The sequence below is a fragment of the Arvicanthis niloticus genome, chromosome 20, assembly GCF_011762505.2.
Source record: "Arvicanthis niloticus isolate mArvNil1 chromosome 20, mArvNil1.pat.X, whole genome shotgun sequence".
Taxonomy (NCBI): Eukaryota; Metazoa; Chordata; class Mammalia; order Rodentia; family Muridae; genus Arvicanthis; species Arvicanthis niloticus.
In genome coordinates this window covers 51,094,018-51,112,221 of record NC_047677.1, presented here as the reverse complement: position 1 = coordinate 51,112,221, position 18,204 = coordinate 51,094,018, and the positions used below count along the sequence as shown (strand labels likewise).

Below are 18,204 nucleotides of genomic sequence, written 5' to 3'. Positions count from 1 at the left end.
GTGAAGTGTACAGCAACAGCCACATCTGGAGGATGAATGTGCCATTGAATCTTTTTTTAAAAAACGTTTAGCTATCTTAAAGTTTGGGGGTGGCACCTCAGAAAGGGTGCCCTTGGGTTTCACAAGGGGAAAAGCACTGTCTCCTCCCAGAGTCACATTTTAAAAAACAGTTTCAGTCACTCACCAAGAACTGGCAGGTGAGGAAGATGGAGAGGCCCTCTCCAACTCTGCAGAGGACCAAAAGAGCCTGAAGTGTGCTCACTGCTTTCACCCCACACCACACACATCACAAACACAATGGCGGCAGGAGGTCAGGAGGTCGCTTATGACCATTCTGAGAAAGCTGGTGCTAAGGCCAAGAGTAGCCTATCAGGAGGAGGAGTTCTGGAAAAGAAAAGCACAGAAAACACAAAATAACTTTCCCTACACAGCCCTGTGGGCCTGCGTGTCCTCTGGAGACTCCGAGTGGTGGCAAAGAGAAACTGGTCTGTCCTGGATCCAGAAGAAGACACTGGGTTTAGGGCTCCCAAGAATCCCACAACACCCGACTCAGCCAACCTGACCTTGAGTCCAAGTTGGCAAGGTCAAGTCGTTTGTATGTCCTCACTTAAGCTCAGCTCTCCCCACCTTTGAGAACTCACCAACTAGGTCCCATAGCCCACCTTCACAATCATAAATTAAACAGGAGAAAGAACGTGTCGCCAAGCCACCAACCTGCCAACTTTATGTTCTTCACCCCAGAACCTCTCTGCTCTGCAACTGTAGCACCAATTCAGAAAGCTTCTCTATCCGAAAATAACGAGATCATATGTGTCTACTATTGGTTTTCAAGCATTGTTAGACGCCCTCCCGATTCCCGCTCAGGCGAGCCACATCTATAAACAATCGAAGCCTAGGGCTAAGTCAGGTCCAAGTGGACCTAGTAGCTGCCACAGTTCTCCAGGTAGATCGCAGGTCCTCAGCTGCCAGTGCTGCCCAGTCGAGTCCATTTTCTGTAACTTTGAGGCTGTAACCAGAGGGATGGACGACAGCTTCAGCTCTTCACTGTCCAGGCCAAGACTCTGTTGGATCCTCATGGCCGCGTCCTCTTCCTCTTTCAGGGACTCCGGGTCAGAGCCAGGAGCCCGAGGGCTGCAGGGTGACTGAGTCTGGTCTGCCTCGGCCACCCCCAGACACCCGCGCGCTAGCGGAGCTTGTGACAGCTCGCTGGAGCACCTTCTCCTTGATGAGGTTTTTCCGAGAGTACTAGCTGCTATAGGAGCCACTGCGAGTCGTCGTCCGCCTTGTGCGCTCCGTCTGCGGTCCACCGCCACTTCTGGATTCGCCAAGAAGCCACAGCGCCCGGGAGCCACCCTCTCCGCCTTGGCCCCGGAAGCGCGCTGGCGCCCTGGGCGATCTCCACCACGCAGTAGGGCACCGCCCAGCCCCGAGCGCGCTCCCCCCCCCCATATGTAGCGCATGGCCCCTGGGGGCGCAGTGTCCTAGGCCTCTGCTGACCCCGCTGGCTGTAGCAGCCGCCTCGCTGGGGTCCTGGCCTTGTCCGCCCGCAGTGGCGCCAGGACCCGCGGGGGCGCAGGCTGGGGGCCCATGGCGGCACAGGGAGAGGACCAGCCATCCTGCGCTGTATCCAGCTGCAGCGTCTCCCCTATCTGGGCGATGAGCAGGTCCACGTCGGCCTAGCCGCCCAGAATCACCGACTGCTGCAGCAGAAGAAAGCTGTCTTAGACCTCCTCCACCTCCACCTTGTCACCAGCTTCCTCATCATCATCCCTCCGACATGGCAGGCCCCCCTCGCCCCGGGCCCGGCGGCTGTGCGGGCGTCGCTGGCGGCTCTGTTGGCCACGGGGTCCCGGGGCCATGGCTGGGGCGGGAACGAGTTGGAAGCCCGGTCCAGGCTGGGCGGAGGCCTAGCTTGAGACGCGGAAGCCAGGACCACCCAGCAGTGGCATTGCTAGCCTTAGAGCCTCAGGAGCCCGAGCCTATTCTTGTGTAGCCACACGTAGCACCTATCAACCCTATCAACTGGATCTGTGCTATGTTAATTCCTCTCGCTCCTTTGTGCGAATTCCTGGCTTTGCTCCACCATAACAACCAATGCAATTGAGGACCAGCCTCTGGTAAGGCTGTTACCAATCCTCCTCAGTCTTGGGAAATAATCCTATCCCGAGTAGTCCAATTATTTAGTGCCTGTTTCACATAGGATAAGTGCATCTCATAAGATATCACTCCCTCCTGAAAATGCTTTAGGTCTGTCATTTATACAGAATACCATCCTATCTTGTCATAAACTTGTGGATTGTCTCCATTAGTGAGCATATGGTGTTTAAGTACTTGGAATGTTGTTGGTGATTCTGTGACCCAGGACAGCCTGTCCTTAAAAGGTGCTGAGGGTTTAACCCTGTTTCCTGAACATGACTGTGTCATCTGACCATCCTCCTGCTTTTCCATTGTTTGACTTGACTGCCCTCTGACAGTCTTCCTTCCCCTCTCTCTACCTAGGGGAAACTCCCTGTCTCCTGGTGCCTGTGCTCCCTCTAGTCCTGGGGTCTGAGCCACACTAGGACCCTGTCCCCCATCTCCAGTTGGCCTGTAGGAGTCTCACCTTCTGGCTCACTGATTGCTTGACTCCCCATCTGTCAGTGACAATTAGGAAAGCTCCTTCTTCTTGAAGGGGAACATTCTACTTTCTTCGGAAAGTCAGTTATGTTAAATAGTGCTCTGCTAGGGCACACAGGTGAGAGTATGTTTTGCTGAAGCAGACATGTGAAAGGACACATGAAGTTTTCAAGGAATATAAATATAACCCAGAAGATGGTGGATGCTACCAGGCCATTCCTTACTGGTCATCCTTTGTCATGACTTCATAGAAAGAAATGCACCAAAAAAATTTGTCTGGTGGTGTTCTCCAGGCTTCTTGACACTTCTGTGGACTCAGGCCAATTGGCCCAATGAAGTGGAAGTTTCTGGATATGTCACCTGATACAGAGTCACAGAGTTTTGTTGAGCTCTGGGTGAACTCGGGATTCTTATAGAGAGTATAATAGGACACAATGGACAGTGATGGCTGGCTTGCATAGCTAGTTTTGCAACAGTTTGTTGGTCTCAAGTCTTTGTCTTCTCTGATCTTCACTTTGTTGAGTTAGTCTTGGCAGAGAACTTCTGGTGTCCCTGCTGGTCCTTGTCACTCTAGTGCAGACTCATGCTGATTCAGAGAAGGCCTGGCTGTTTCTGCTGGATTGTGCTATCACTGCTGATTCCTGTTTGTTATCCTGAAAACACTGAACTGGACTGCTGGTATCTGGCAATTGGAGACTAAAACCGCCCCAAGGAGACTACTTCTCAACATCAATTCTTGAAAGGTGTTTTGTGAGTGGATCGAGCTGCTGCTGCTGATTCATGAAAACTGAACAATGCAGATTGGAATTGCTCTCAAGAATTATTTCTGAACCAGTCTACTCCCCCCCTCCCCCGTATCGTAATAACTTTTCTTTTCAACTATCTCTGGTGGGTGGTGGGCTAGAAGGGAGGTTAAAGCATTTAAGAGCCCTTATTGAAAGTAGGCTTGGAAAAATCCAAGCTTACAACTTCTGGTCAGTGTAAATGCTTCCCTGACTCTGAGGAAGTATCCAGCACCCCTCTGGTAGTCTTGGAGGTGGAGGAACCTCCAGCCACAGTCTTTAAGGCTATGCCTGACCCTCATCACCTGACCCCATTCTCCTAGCATTGGAGCTGCTATCTGCAGTTCCCTTAGGTCCCAAGGGCCAGGGCGCCCCCTACCTGCCCTTTGCTCACCTTTCCTTCTGAGCTGCCTGTCCCACAGCTCCCCTAGGCCCTTGTGGGTTTTGGTGCAGTCTCCTTAGGCCCTACTTGGCTACTGTGACTTTTCTGGTTCTGACTCCATCCCTCCACCCTCAGAGCTGCAACCCTGCAGCTTCCTTAAGCTCTGCTTGGCTCCTTATTGCCCATTCCTACCACTTTTACTTTGAAGGTGCCTGTAAATTCCAAAACTTCTCTAGGCCCTCATGGCTTTTGTGATTCCAATTCCCAACCCTTACCTATGGACAGGATCCTGTACACAAGCTGGGTCTAATTCCACTTTTAGCATCTACAAAAGTTCTGTTACCAGGCACCAAGATTCCTAAGCATAGCTAAGCTGATGCCTGCTGAGTTGTGGTAATGACCCACTGAATAACTACGTCTTCATTTTGTTCTCCCTGAGTTGGGGGCACCCATGGCTACAGGCTGCAGTGACATTCTGCCTCCCCTTTCTCACCCTGGGGACAGTATGTTTTCTGCCCTCTCATTCTCTAGGGATGGCTTTTAGAAACCTCCAACATGTACATCTGAAACCAAACCTGAAAAGCACAAAATTTACTCACCTGTCCAGTCAAAATGGGCCTCAATATCCCTTAGATAAATAACATGAATGTCCACTCAAGGGCACCTCTGATCCTGATGTTATTAAGCATCTTTACAAATACTACAAGCAATCAGGGAAGTGCAGAGAGATTCCTCCATTCCCAATTGATCTTTTCTCAAAACTCTGTTTGTCTCTCCCCCACCCTCACACAATGTAGCCATCCTGTCCTCTAAGTTACTATCCTCTGTAAGTTTGTTGCAGTTTGGGAACCAGAAGCTAACCTAACAGGAATGGGAGAAAGCAAAGGGGCAGGCCAGCTGCAGCAGGCACACTTCCAGCACACACTCCTGGCTGGTGAATCTGTCAGCTACTTCTTGCAGTGTCCTCTGTCTACAGTCAGACCTCATAATCCCCCTGTCTCCACGCCTTCTGTGTTCTCATCTCACTGGATTCTGTTTTACAGGAATCCAGGTATCTTTTAGGTATGAGTGGCATTAGACTGTTTTAAGCTCTCCTACTTCAATTAAAAGCTAGCTCTGCATTTGGGGTATGGCTCCCCCTCCTCTACATCCAAGCATCTTAGTATAAACATTTCCTCCAAAATCTCTGTCCCACATCAGGTGATCCACTTAACTATGGAACAGAAAAAGAAGAGATAAATAAAGGCACAGACCATTCGCAGTAGGGACTATTGCTCCTCATCTCTGCTCTGTAGGTTTTGTCTTAATTCTCTAAATTCAATGATGTGTCTGCTTAAAACCTGGTAAAGTCTCTAAGGAAAAAAGTTAACTTAAATTCCTGACACCAGCATAGATAGTTAAAATCTACACATAGGAATCTTAAAGAACCATGTGGTTTCTTGCCATCTCATCCACTGTCCCCTCATCAGAATGGAGGCAGCCACACTGCTGACAGCTGTGTTTGCTAGCATTTGAAAGGATGGTCTTTACCATGTGACCAGGGGAGACCTCCTGAAAAGCTTGGCTGGAAAAAATGAAGGAAAAAAAAAAAACCAAGAACAACAAACCAAAGCAATACAAAACAGAACGTGGATTCTCATCCTTCTACATAGAAACAGCTCTGAGCTGGCTGAGACACGAATGTGTGCTATTATTCAAAGCAAAGGTGGGCAAGCCAGAATGTTCCACAGACACAGCAAGAGCAGGAGCAGGAGCAAGAGCAAGAGCAAGCAGAGAAAGAACAAGCCTTTCCTTCTTTCATGACTTTTGTAGGCTTTCAACAGAAGGTGTGGCAGAGATTAGGAATGGGGATGAGTCTCCAGCTCAAACATTCGGGGTTTCAGGTGTGTCTTCGTACCTCAAAGAAAAGGATCTGAAATTAATCTTCCCAGTTCACATTAAGCAAAAACGTCTCACAGATGTTACCCTCCATTTTGAGATTTTAGTTAATCCCACATGTAGCTTACATTAAAGAATCAACATCACATTCCCTGTCAGAGTTCTGGAACTGCTCTGTTTGGGGCTCTGCAGCTCCTTCTAGCACTTATGACTCTGTCTTCTGCCTCCCTCTTAAAGGGAGTTTTCTTCCCACGGGTTGAAAAGCATAGAAAGTTATTCTGGATGTAAGTTTGATGAGAGCAGGGCAGCATAAGACCTGAGACCCCTGGAGAAGTGCAGACAGGAAGGAGGCCCTGGGACATCTCAGCCAGTCTGGATCCCCTTTACCCTCAGTCTCTGTGGGGTCAGGCTCATTCCTCTGTGTTTCTTCCACCAGGGGGCACTGTTGCCCAAGAATGTAATGCTTCTTCCTCTTCAACAGGTGAGACCCTGGAGGGTCTGCAGTGGGATGGAAGATCCAGGAACACTCTGGATGTTGGGATGTCATGGTCTGTTACAAATTAGCATTGAAACGTCTGAGTGGAATTTATCTTGTTCATTGAGAATCAAAAACTAACATTGGCTCAAGTGCATAGATGAGCACACACTGTGTGTTCTTTATAGGATGAGGCTGTGATCCACTGTGCATAGTAAGTACCAAAAATGAAATATCTTTTGTTTTTTAATTTTGTGACTTTTTGCCTATTTTCTTTCAGTAAGATGTATTTCAATCAATTGTTCTGTCCTGCTCCAGAGCTGGCTTCATTGCCTGGCAATACAGTGTTGCCTAAAGACCCCTGTGCCCTCAGCCCCTGGCCTCACAGTCTAGATGTGTAGGAGAAATAAAGTATTTTTCAATTCATATTTTTAAAATTTTATTTTTATTAGATATATATAATTTTTGTATATAAGTATGTAGGTGCACTAGCATTGAATCCCTTGGAACTGAAGTTACAGATGATTGACAGCTCCCATGTGCTGATGGAACTCACCCTGGATCCTCTGCAACAGCAACAAGTGCTCTTAGCTGCTGAGCCATCTCTCCAGCCACTATTGGAATGTTTACATAAGGAAACCACACAGCTGATTCACAGCATGCTGGCTGAGCACTGAGAGAAACTAGATGCACAAGAAGAGACAGAGTCAGTGCAGAGCTAAGGAGGGAGGGGTGCTGGGCACTGATGGGGTGAGGCCTGACAGACAGAGACAGAGAGGGGCTGAGCAGGAGGAGACAGAGGCAAAGAGAGAGATGCTAACACAGCAGAGTCCCCTATTTGAGGGTATTTCTATCAGACTGCACTGGACACATCTGCAGAACCCTGCTGGAATCTTACATTTCATAGTGAATGCTGTGCTGGTTTGAATGAGAACAGCCACACAGGCTCATAGGAATGAATACTTCATATCCAGCTGATGGAACTCTTGGGAAAGGATTGGATGTGTGGCATGATTGGAGATGTGTCACTGCAGCTGGGCTTTGAGGTTTAAAACACTTCAAGGCTTCTGGCACCTGTGGTAGGGTGTGCCCAGTTGACTGTGCAGCCATGGGCAGTGGGTGACTGAACTTTAATGGCACAGGAGGTGGGAAGCTGACCCAGGAGCCATTATAGAGCAGAAGAAAGTGCAGATCACCATAGCCAATGTGTAGGAGCTGCTGAAGATGACTGACAGGTGTTTCAGGAAGTGCATCGGGAAGCCTGGGGCTCCTCGGATAACTTGGAGCAGAAATGCATCACCATGTACATGGAGCTCTACATAGATGCCTTGAACACTGTCCTAAGCCTACAAGTCAATACAGGACAGAGACGTGTGCCTCAGGACACTGTTCTCAGAAGAGAGCAAGAACCAATGTGAGTGCAGGGATCTGGCTGCCCCCACTGAGCTGTGACCTCATGAGAGCAGGCCAATAAATCCCTGCTGGGAGGGTGGGCTACTGGAGACTCCCACTGTTCCCAGAGCCTCTGCATCTGGTGTGCAGACAAAGGTGTGAGCTCACACTGTTCCTCCACCACACCTTTCCTCTGCCATCATGGACTCAAACCCTCTGAGACTAGAGAACAGATTAAACGCACATTTGTAAATAGCTGGGGTCACAGTGTCCTATTATACTCATAGAAATGTAACTGAAGCCAGGTGTGATGACACAGGTCTTTAATCCCAGCATTCAGGATGCAGAGACAGGTGGAACTCTGTGAGTTCAAGGCCACACTTGTCTACATCGTGAGTTCTAAGACAGCCAAAGCTGTGGAGACAGACCTTGTCTTAAAACAGAATAAAATAAGAAAAGTTACAGAGACAGATCTTTCTGTGGAGCTGCCTAGGGCCAGCTGCATCCTTAGGTTAGTCAGGGTGAAACCTAAGAGAATCAAGTTCCCAGGGAATCAGAGAAGAGATCAGTCAAAGTCCACACAATCAAAGCTTGTATAAATTTATCCCACACTACTGATCAGGGATGAAACCTCGTATCACCAGTGTGTACTCTCTGGCATGAGAATCATCTTTCTTCCAGTGTCCACAGTGCACAGATCTGAGGAACTGTGGGGCCAACTTGGTTATCAGATCCACTGTCCCACACACCTGTGACTTTCATGTCCCTCACCTCATCAGCTCATAGTGAGATTGAAGGTGAGAGAGGGAGTGAGAGGGTCAGAGATCACATAACTTCTACCACACTATCATCATTATTCTGTGTTATAGTTAATTACAGTTCCTCTCCTACTGTGACTGAGTCACTAAAGCAACTGTACCATAGAAGTGCAGACACAGGGCAAGTGCAGTATAGACAGAGCTTCAATGCCTGTTGTCTGTGGTCTCCACAGAGGTTTGTTCACAGTGTAGAAAGGGGTGTACTGTGCTGACACAATGACCCAGGTCCACAAGAACAAACCCAGGACTAGGAATGGAGATCTTTGTAAAACACACCCACCTGAAACTACACATACTTCATCCCTGAGGAAACAGGAGTCTAAGCCCAAGGTTAAGGAGACAGGATCCTGAGGGAAGAGGCAAAGCCTCCTCTTTACCAATGAGAGTCACTCAGGCCTGGCAGTGTGAGCCACTCTCTCCAGGTGAACAGAACCTGATCTCTGTGGGGTCCCTGTGGAGCTTGCAGGCCAGAGCCTCTGCTTTAAGGAGAACATCTCTCCACTGCATTCCCAACTGCTTGTGTTGTCAATGTATTCTCATAAGTGGCCTTTCTTCTAGAGGACTCCAGGGTCAGACTTCTGAAGAGAAGGAAGAGGAAGGGTGGAGGAGAGGACACAGAGAGTCTGGCCTGCAGGTCTCTCCTGGTGTCCAGACAGCTTTTGGTCAGAACTCAGAGACACCATGACAAACAGCGCTCTGTACACAGCACAGGGTTTGGGCAAAGTCTTAGTCTCCAGGCAGTGAGGTCAGGGGTGGGGAAGCCCAGGGCTGGGGATTCCCCATCTGCCCAGATTCACTTCTGCTCCTACTGTATCAGGTCCTTCTGCCTGGACACTGATGACATGCTGACAGGCCTCATCTCCATTGTGTGAAGTGATCCCAGGGAACCAACCAGCTTCCCTCTGGGGACTTGTTATAAAGTCCACACAGCCAAAGGGATTGAGACGCCCCAGATCCCAGATGGGGGCAATGGCGCCCCTCATGCTGCTCCTGCTGCTGGTGGCCACCCTGGCCCCAACCCAGACCCGCGCGCGTGAGTGCGGGGGTCGGGAGGGAAACGGGCTCTGTGGGGAGGGGCGGGGGCGACACCGGGGAAGCAGCGTCCCCGCTTCGCTCACCGCACCCTAGGCCCCTTCTCGACCCGCGTCCCGAGCCCCAGACCCTGCTCACCTCCCAGCCCGCGCACCCGCCCGGGGTCCTGGGAGGAGGTCAGGGTCTCACCGCTCGCCGCCTCCAGGCTCACACTCGCTGCGGTATTTCTACACCGCCATGTCCCGGCCCGGCCTCGGGGAGCCCCGGTTCATCGCTGTCGGCTACGTGGATGACACGCAGTTCGTGCGCTTCGACAGCGACGCGGAGAATCCGAGGATGGAGCCGCGCGCACCGTGGGTGGAGCAGGAGGGGCCGGAGTATTGGGAGCGGGAGACACAGAACTGTAAAAACACGGAGCAGACTTTCAGAGTGAGCCTGAGGAACATCCGTGGCTACTACAACCAGAACGAGGGCGGTGAGTGACCCCGGGTCGGAGGTCACGACCCCTCCACGTCCCGACATAGGGGCTGAAGATGTCCTGTGTCTCAAGTCCGACCAGAAGCGACCAGGAACCTGGTTTCTTCTCAGTTTGGAGAAGTTCGAGTGTGGGCGGGGCCGGGGCGGAGCGAGGGGATGAGCAGGGCGAGAGGGGGTAGGCAGGGTGAGGTGGGGTAGGCAGGGCTGACTGCGGGTCCCACAGGCTCTCACACGCTCCAAAGGATGTATGGCTGTGACATGGGGTCGGACGGGAGCCTTCTCCGCGGGTACATGCAGGAAGCCTATGATGGCCACGACTACATCACCCTGAACAAAGACCTGAAAACCTGGACGGCGGCGGACATGGCAGCACAGAACACTCGACGCAAGTGGGAGCTCGCTGGTGATGCAGAGAAACGCAGGGCCTACCTGGAGGGCGACTGCATGGAGTGGCTCCGCAGATACCTGGAGCTTGGCAAGGAGACACTGCTGTGCACAGGTGCAGGGCCGAGGGCAGCTCCTCCCTCTGCCCTCGGGCTGGGGCTCAGTTCTGGGGAAGAAGAAACCCTCAGCTGGGGTGATGCCCCTGTCTCAGAGGGGAGAGAGTGTCCCTGGGTGTCCTGATCCTCATCACAATGACTGCACTGACTCTCCCAGGGCTCTGCCTTCTCCCTGGACAGTTCCCAGTCTGTCTCAGGAGGGAAGGAGAGAATTTCCTGACAGAACATCAGGGGCTTCCTGCTGTCAGCCATGGCCTCTCCCAGGCCAGGTTCTCTGCCCACAGCTATGGTCTGTGGACACTGGCTCCTGTCATGCTGAGTGTGTCAGCCCTTACACCCCAGGACCGGAAGTCTCCTTTACTTGATGGGAGACATGGACTCCCCTACACTAGGCTTGTTTCCCCAGTTTCTACAACTTCCCAAAGAATACATTCTCACAGATCCCTCCCTGTCTGTGGGGTTGCATGCCTTCTACAACCCAATTCTATCTATTCCTACAGTGGTGAATGGTCACACAAGCCCTTATGGGGTAACCTAGAGAAACATGAACGGTGAAATTTCTTTTTCTTTTCTTTCTTTTCTCTCCCTCTTTTTAAATTTCTTTCCTTATTTTTTTGAAGGCATTATTTTGCTTCTGGTCAGTTTTTATCTGCACTGGAGTGATCCTGTTTCTCCATGCCCTTGTATTATCATTTGTACCAGTCTCCACAGGTCCTAGGGGAGACTGCTAACCTGGATAATTAGACAAGTTAAATCAGGGTTCTCATGAAAGGAGAGATTCTTGTGAACTTGGACTGTTTCATGTTACAACTGAACATCCAGAAGCCTCCTGCTCTTCCTCTGCCCCCACAAGTTACAGTGCTCCCCCTAAAGAATCAGGAATTGGACTTTGTGAGGGACAGGGTCTTCTGCAATCCAGGGCTGGAGTGAGAGGGAAGATCCACACACCCTGTGAGCCTGCTGTGTTCCAGTGAGTGCTGCACTGGGGTTCACAGCACACTCCAGGGATCCTGTGTAACACACCTGTACCTTGTCACCTCAGAGGCAGGGGCTGAGAGTCATTTTCTCTGGCTGAGTGTCAGAGGTTCACCACATTTCTGCTACACATATTGTAATGTCTGTTCACTTGGACTGACAGTTAATGCTTGTCAGCAAGATGGCCACAGTGGTTGAGTCTCAGTGGTGGCTCCCTTCCAGGAGCATATGATTCTAGTTTTGATATGAACTCAAACACATATATAAATTAGATATTTTCCATTCCATCTTCCATTCTTTGACTACCTATCTCATGCTGTAGAACATCACATAAGGATGGCCATGTTGACCCACTGGCTCATGTGGATTCCCTCTTAGCTTCTGAGTCCCCAGGAAAATATGCAGTTCTGTGCTCAGGGACCAACTCTACCTGTTGGTCGCTAGTGAGATAACAGTTGAAGTGTTCAGACACATAGTTCGGTGTCATCATTGATTCAACTGAGTCTGTGTAGATTTCAGTTTGTCTTGTTAATTGTGGGATTTCTTAAATCTTCCACACAGATCCCCCAAAGGCACATGTGAACCATCATCTCAGATCTGAAGGTGAAGTCACCCTGAGGTGCTGGGCTATGGCCTTCTACCCTGCTGACATCACCCTGACCTGGCAGTTGAATGGGGAGGACCTGACCCAGGACATGGAGCTTGTGGAGACCAGGCCTTCAGGGGATGGAACCTTCCAGAAGTGGGCATCTGTGGTGGTGCCTCTTGGGAAGGAGCAGAATTACACATGCCATGTGCAACATGAGGGTCTGCCTGAGCCACTCATCCTAAGATGGGGTAAGGAGGGTGTGGGTGCAGAGCTGGGGTCAGGGAAAGCTGGAACCTTCTTTGAACCCTGAGCTGATCAGGGCTGAGAGCTGGGTCATGACCCTTCATTTTCTGTACCTGTCCTTCCCAGAGCCTCCTCCATCCACTCCTCCATCCTCCAACATGGCGGTCATTGCTGTTCTTGTTTTCCTTGGAGCCATGGCCATCATTGGAGCTGTGGTGGCTTTTGTGATGAAGAGGAAACACAGGTAGGACAGGGCAGGGTCTGAGTTTTCTCTCAGCCTCCTTTAGAAGTGTGCTCTGCTCATTAATGGGAGACACATCCACACCGTGCATTGCTGCTGTCTGCAACTGGGTCTGCTGTCAGTTCTGGAAACTTCCTATTGTCAAGATGTTCCTTGAACTCCCATAGCTTTTCTTCTCACAGGTAGACAAGGAGGGGACTACACTCCAGCTCCAGGTAAGTGTTGAGGACAGGACTGTTTCTAAGGCCATTGGAGTTCAGCTGGAGATGATGGGGAGCTCTGGAAATCCATAATAGTTTCTCCATTGTAATCATCCAGAAAGTGTGTCAGCACTTTCTATGAATATATCTCTGTATATTTTTTACCCAAGGCAGGGACAGCTCCCAGAGCTCTGATATGTCTCTCCCAGATTGTAAAGGTCACACTTTGGTGTCTGACTGAGGAGGGGCAATGTGGATATGATTGGGTTTCAGGGACTCCCAGAATCCCCTATGAGTCGTGGGTTGTTGGGATATTGACTTCACAGTGATGGTTCATGACTCTCATTCTCTAGCATGAAGACACCTTTCTGGAATGGACTGAGTGACAGTGTGTTCAGGTCTCTGCTGTGACATCCAGATCATTCAATTCTCTTTAGACAATGGTGTCTGATGTTCCCTGTGATCCTATGGGCTCAATGTGAAGAACTGTGGAGCCCAGTCCACCCCTGCACAATAAGTCCCTGTCCCTGCACTGCCTGTGTTCCCTTCCACAGCCAACCTTTCTGGTTCAGCCTGGTGGGAGTTGGGAGGACGTCAGCTTCCTGTGAGGTCCATGCTGCTCTCAGTTGTATCCCCTAATTTCCACACTGAGAATAAGAATCTGAATGTGAACTTGATTGTTAACATCTTGACATATGGGTTGATTGCTTGTTAATTTAATGGGTTGAGAATACTTAGATCTTTTTTTTTTTTTTTTTTTTTTTTTTTTTTTTTTTTTTTTTTTTTTTTTTAGTAATGAATGGCAGATGGAGAACTATCTAGGATCTGTATCACTAAGCTGTGTGTATCTGGTGGGCCAGGAAGAGGCTGTGGGAGCTGAGTTTGAACAGGACTGTGCCTAGGTGGGCTCTGTGTGTTATTATCTCTGAAGGGGTCACTCCTGGTCTGTGTCACCTCCCGGATCTGCTTTCTCCATCACTATGAAGCACATTCTGAGAGTCTGTGGTCACAAGGACACAGGAAAGGTCTGAGCCTTGACCTGTCTCCAGGATTATGATTTCCCAGGATTATGATTAACCCAGCAGGTTAAGAAGAATCACGAGTTGTGTCCCAAGACACAACCTGCTGGGTGCACAAATAACTCATACTACATTTCATCTCACCCACTTGATTTAGCTACCAATGATGCAGCTGTGTAACTGCCCTGGGTGCTCCCTGTAGCCAAGCTACTGTTGTGATTTCTGCTTCTCCTTCTTTGCACTGTGTTTTCCAGGGATCTCAGGTGTCTGGTGTGGTCTGTCTGTTCATCTCTCAGGAGCACATCCACAGCTGAAATAAGACCTTACAGGGATGCTTCTCTCTCCTGTAACCTGGGTACCAATTCCTGACCCTGGAATATCTTATTGAAGCACCTTGTGTCCTGGATTTAACTCCCTCAAGTCTCTTAATCTCCACCACCATCTGTGTGGACCTGGTGCTTGCAGCCCCGACTTGGGCATGATGGATGCGGTATTTAACATAGTCTGTCTTAAAGTCCTCTTCATAAGCCTGTTGTTGCTCTGCACTGTGGATGGCTCTGTATTGCAGGAGACCAAAGTCCTGCTCATAGGCCTGTAACCATTTAAATTAACTAATATTTATAGCACTAAAGACACAGAAGGCATAAACTGAGGCTACATCTTGCTACCTCAGTGAGGAAACTTTATTCTCTAAATTATATGTGTGTTACCTATTGATAATCTGATTCTACAACTAAACTGCCAGCTCTTTAGATGTTTCACTGTGTGTCATTCTACCAAGCTAGTCTACCTTTCTCTTGAGCTCTTTCAAACTCCAGAGGGATCCTGAACTCTGTTTCGTAGATTTGTTTTACCTGTGTCCTGCCAGCTGCTTCTCTGTTGTTCTTGTAAGCCCTGAGTGAAAAATCTCTATTTCACAAAGGCTCTTCAAAGTTGAGAGAGAGAGAGAGAGAGAGAGAGAGAGAGAGAGAGAGAGAGAGAGAGAGAGAGGTTTCTGTCAAAGGTCTAATGCCTTATAAATTAAGTCTGTTTAAGTCTGTAGCTCCTCCCCCACACCCTTGGCAGGCTGATCCTTGTCACTGCCATGGTAGGGTTGGGGATCCATGGCAAGCCTGTAGAGGCTTAACACTTTCACCCTTTACAGGGGTGTAGACCAAGACCACCTGCTGACTTTGCCTCGGGTCATAGAGCAAAGACAGAAGACCTCTCCCACGCACCTGCCTTAAAGTCGGCAGGATCTTTCCATTCTTTAGCAGTGTTATCTATGGAGAACTTAGAGGCACCCAAACCACATCTCTTCAGGACACTTATAACTGCATCTGCCAAATGCAATATATATATTTAGGCTTTTATATTTTGCTAGCAATTATGTTTTATGTGTATAATAATATTCTGTAATGTAGGCCTGTCAGTGGTTAGGAACTGAACATTTCTTGTCCAGGCTTTTCTGGCTGGCAGGGGAAGGCAGTGGCTGGTCAGGCTCTCCTCTTTGCTCTTTCTGGGTCAGTGGCTAAGGTTTTCGGAGGACCTCCTGGTCAACTCTGAGTGTTTTTAGTTTTGACGGTATCCACACCTCTTGTGTACTGTGGAAAATCAAAGCATTCCCAACACCACATATTTGCTGATTTCCATTCTGATGTTAACACATCCTTATAGTATATAGCATGATATACTTCCAATTTTTTCCTTGATCCAGTGTCTCTCAGCTGCTGTTGTTCTTTTCTTGTTAATGGTCTAACCCCCGGGATCTTTATTTTTCCCTTTTGTTGTGTAAGTGTGTTCTTTAAGGTATGATTAGATCTTCTCTGTGACTGCTTGACCTTCAAAATTGTGTGGTACAGCTGTAATGTGCTTTATAGTATAGAGAGAATTTCTTCATCTTACTGGATTCTGATTCTGAATGAAGCATGTGGGATTTGAATTACTTTGCTGTTTTTCTCTCCTGATTTATAAGCAGCCATTCCAAAGGTTCTTGCATCCGTATATACTGTAGATGCTTCAGCAGTTGGTGTTCCCTTTACAACACATGGGACAATCCAATTAGTTTTTTTTATAAACTGAAGTTGCTTGCTTTTAGGATATTTGTTAATTTTTCCCAAATAGTTGTTACAAACTCTTTGCTAATCTCATTGATCACCCATAATGAAGTAATCTCAGCATTAGTATAAGTCTCTACAATTTCTGCTGGGTCTATTCCTGACAGTTGATATATTCATGCTTTAATAATCAAATCAGAAATATTTTCTATGTAAACTTTAATTTTTTACTTTGATTGTGTGCTAAGATGATCCATCCTAAAATACTGCTTCCATTGACATAATGATCCCAGTAGGAAAATGAGTTAAAGGCAAAATAACCAAAATACAAATGAGTTTGGGAACTATGTTATTCACATATAATCTTCCAGTCTCTTTTCTATAAAGGTTAACTCTTTCTATGCTTCCTTTGTTTGCTGTCTTGGACTGTCTATGTCTGAATCTTCTTCTTGTACCATTTGACACAACTTACTTAATTCTTGAGCAGCTAATCCAATGATGGACCAGAGTTAATTGATATCTCTGATTGATTTTTGAAACTCTTTGAGATTTCACAACTGATTTCTTTCAATATGTACCCTCTGAGTTTTAATATTTTGTTGACTTATTTTACAATGTAAATAGTGAATGGAATTCCCTCCATATATTTTTTTTTTCAGAAGCAATCTGCAAACCTCAACAAGGCAAAATTCTCTTTGTTTCACAAAACAGTTTTTTCTAAAGTATCTGCATCAGAAACAGCCATCAGAATATCATTCATGGCTGAGAAAGCATTTGACAAAATTTAACATCCCTTCATGGTAAAAGTCTTTGAAAGATCAGGAATTCAAGGTCCATACCTAAACATAGTAAAAGCAATATACAGCAAACCAGTAGCCAACATCAAACTAAATGGAGAGAAACTCGAAGCAAACTGCCTAAGATCAGGGACTAGACAAGGCTGCTCAGTCTCACTCTACCTATTCAATATAGTACTGGAAGTCCTAGCCAGAGCAATTAGACAACTAAAGGAAGTCAAAGGGATATAAATAGGAAAGGAAGAAGTCAAAATTTCACTATTTGCAGATGATATGATAGTATACTTAAGTGACCCTAAAACTTCCACCAGAGAACTCCTAAACTTGATAAACAACTTCAGAAAAGTGGCTGGATATAAAATCAACTCAAACAAATCAGTAGCCTTCCTCTATTCAAAGGATAAACAGGCTGAGAAAGAAATTAGGGAAATGATACCCTTCACAATAGTCACAAATAGTATAAAATACCTTGGAGTGAATCTAACCAAGCAAGTAAAAGATCTGTATGACAAGAACTTCAAATCTCTGAAGAAAGAAATCGAAGAAGATCTCAGAAGATGGAAAGATCTCCCATGCTCCTGGATTGGCAGGATTAATTTAGTAAAAATGGCCATCTTGCCAAAAGCAATCTACAGATTCAATGCAATCCCCATCAAAATTCCAAATCAATTCTTCATAGAGATAGAAAGAGGAATTTGCAAATTCATTTGAAATAACAAAAAACCCAGGATAGTGAGAACTATTCTCAACAATAAAAGAACGTCTGGGGGAATCACCGTCCCTGACCTCAAACTGTACTACAGAGCAATAGTGATAAAAACTGCATGGTATTGGTATAGAGACAGGCAGAAAGATCAATGGAATAGAATTGAAGATCCAGAAATGAACCCACACACCTATGATCACTTGATCTTTGACAAAGGAGCTAAAACCATCCAGTGGAAAAAGGACAGCATTTTCAGCAAATGGTGCTGGTTCAACTGGAGGTCAGTATGTAGAAGGATGCAAATAAATCCATTCTTATCTCCTTGTACAAAGCTCAAGTCCAAGTGGATAAAGGACCTTCACATAAAACCAGATACACTGAAACTAATAGAAGAGAAGGTGGGGAAGACCCTCGAATACTTAGGCACAGGGAAAAATTTCCTGAACAGAACACCAATGGCTTATGCTCTAAGATCAAGAATTGACAAATGGGACCTCATCAAATTGCAAAGCTTCTGTAAGGCAAAGGACACTGTCAATAAAACAAAACAGCAACTAACAGTTAGGGAAAAGACCTTTACCAATTCTACATCCTATAGAGGGCTAATATCCAATATATACAAAGAACTCAAAAAATTATACTCCAGACAACCAAATAACCCTATTAAAAATGGGGTACAGAGCTAAACAAAGAATTCTCAACTGAAGAAACTTGAATGGTCGAGAAGCACCTTAAGAAATGTTCAACATCCTTAGTCATCAGGGAAATGCAAATCAAAACAACCCCTGGGGATACCACCTCACACCAGTCAGAATGGCTAAGATCAAAAACTCAGGTGCTAGTTGATGCTGGCAAGGATGTGGTTGCCAATCCTCTATTGTTGGTGGGATTGCAAGCTGGTACAACCACTCTGGAAATCAGTCTGGTGGTTACTCAGAAAATTGGACATAGCATTACCTGAGGATCCAGCTATACCACTCCTGGGCATATACCCAGAAGATGCTCCAACATATAACAAGGACATATGCTCCACTATGTTCATAGCA

The 18,204-nt window shown here is 47.4% G+C and overlaps 1 protein-coding gene, 1 long non-coding RNA gene and 1 pseudogene across 2 annotated transcripts; 2 read left to right on the top strand and 1 right to left on the bottom strand.

Moving 5' to 3' along the window:
* Positions 1-1,110: 1,110 nt before the first annotated feature.
* Positions 1,111-1,859, bottom strand: LOC117724284 (GSK-3-binding protein FRAT2-like; annotated as a pseudogene).
* Positions 1,860-9,296: 7,437 nt separating this feature from the next.
* LOC117724204 (H-2 class I histocompatibility antigen, Q10 alpha chain-like) lies at positions 9,297-12,226 on the top strand. Its single transcript, XM_034523893.2, has 4 exons — positions 9,297-9,376; positions 9,581-9,850; positions 10,076-10,351; positions 11,889-12,226. Exons 1-4 carry the CDS (start codon positions 9,304-9,306, stop codon positions 12,224-12,226), a joined length of 957 nt encoding a protein of 318 aa, XP_034379784.2. The 5' UTR covers positions 9,297-9,303.
* Positions 12,227-12,361: 135 nt separating this feature from the next.
* Positions 12,362-13,207, top strand: LOC143435258 (uncharacterized). The gene is made up of 3 exons (XR_013105395.1): positions 12,362-12,403; positions 12,583-12,615; positions 12,954-13,207. It is a non-coding gene; the product is annotated as an uncharacterized LOC143435258 (long non-coding RNA).
* Positions 13,208-18,204: the final 4,997 nt, after the last annotated feature.

Coding starts and splice junctions, on each gene's coding strand:
- LOC117724204 (XM_034523893.2), top strand. CDS start 9,304: ATGGGGGCAATGGCGCCCCTCATGCTGCTCCTGCTGCTGGTGGCCACC. Junction 9,851..10,075: donor CTACAACCAGAACGAGGGCG/GTGAGTGACCCC, acceptor CGGGTCCCACAG/GCTCTCACACGCTCCAAAGG. Junction 10,352..11,888: donor GGAGACACTGCTGTGCACAG/GTGCAGGGCCGA, acceptor TCTTCCACACAG/ATCCCCCAAAGGCACATGTG.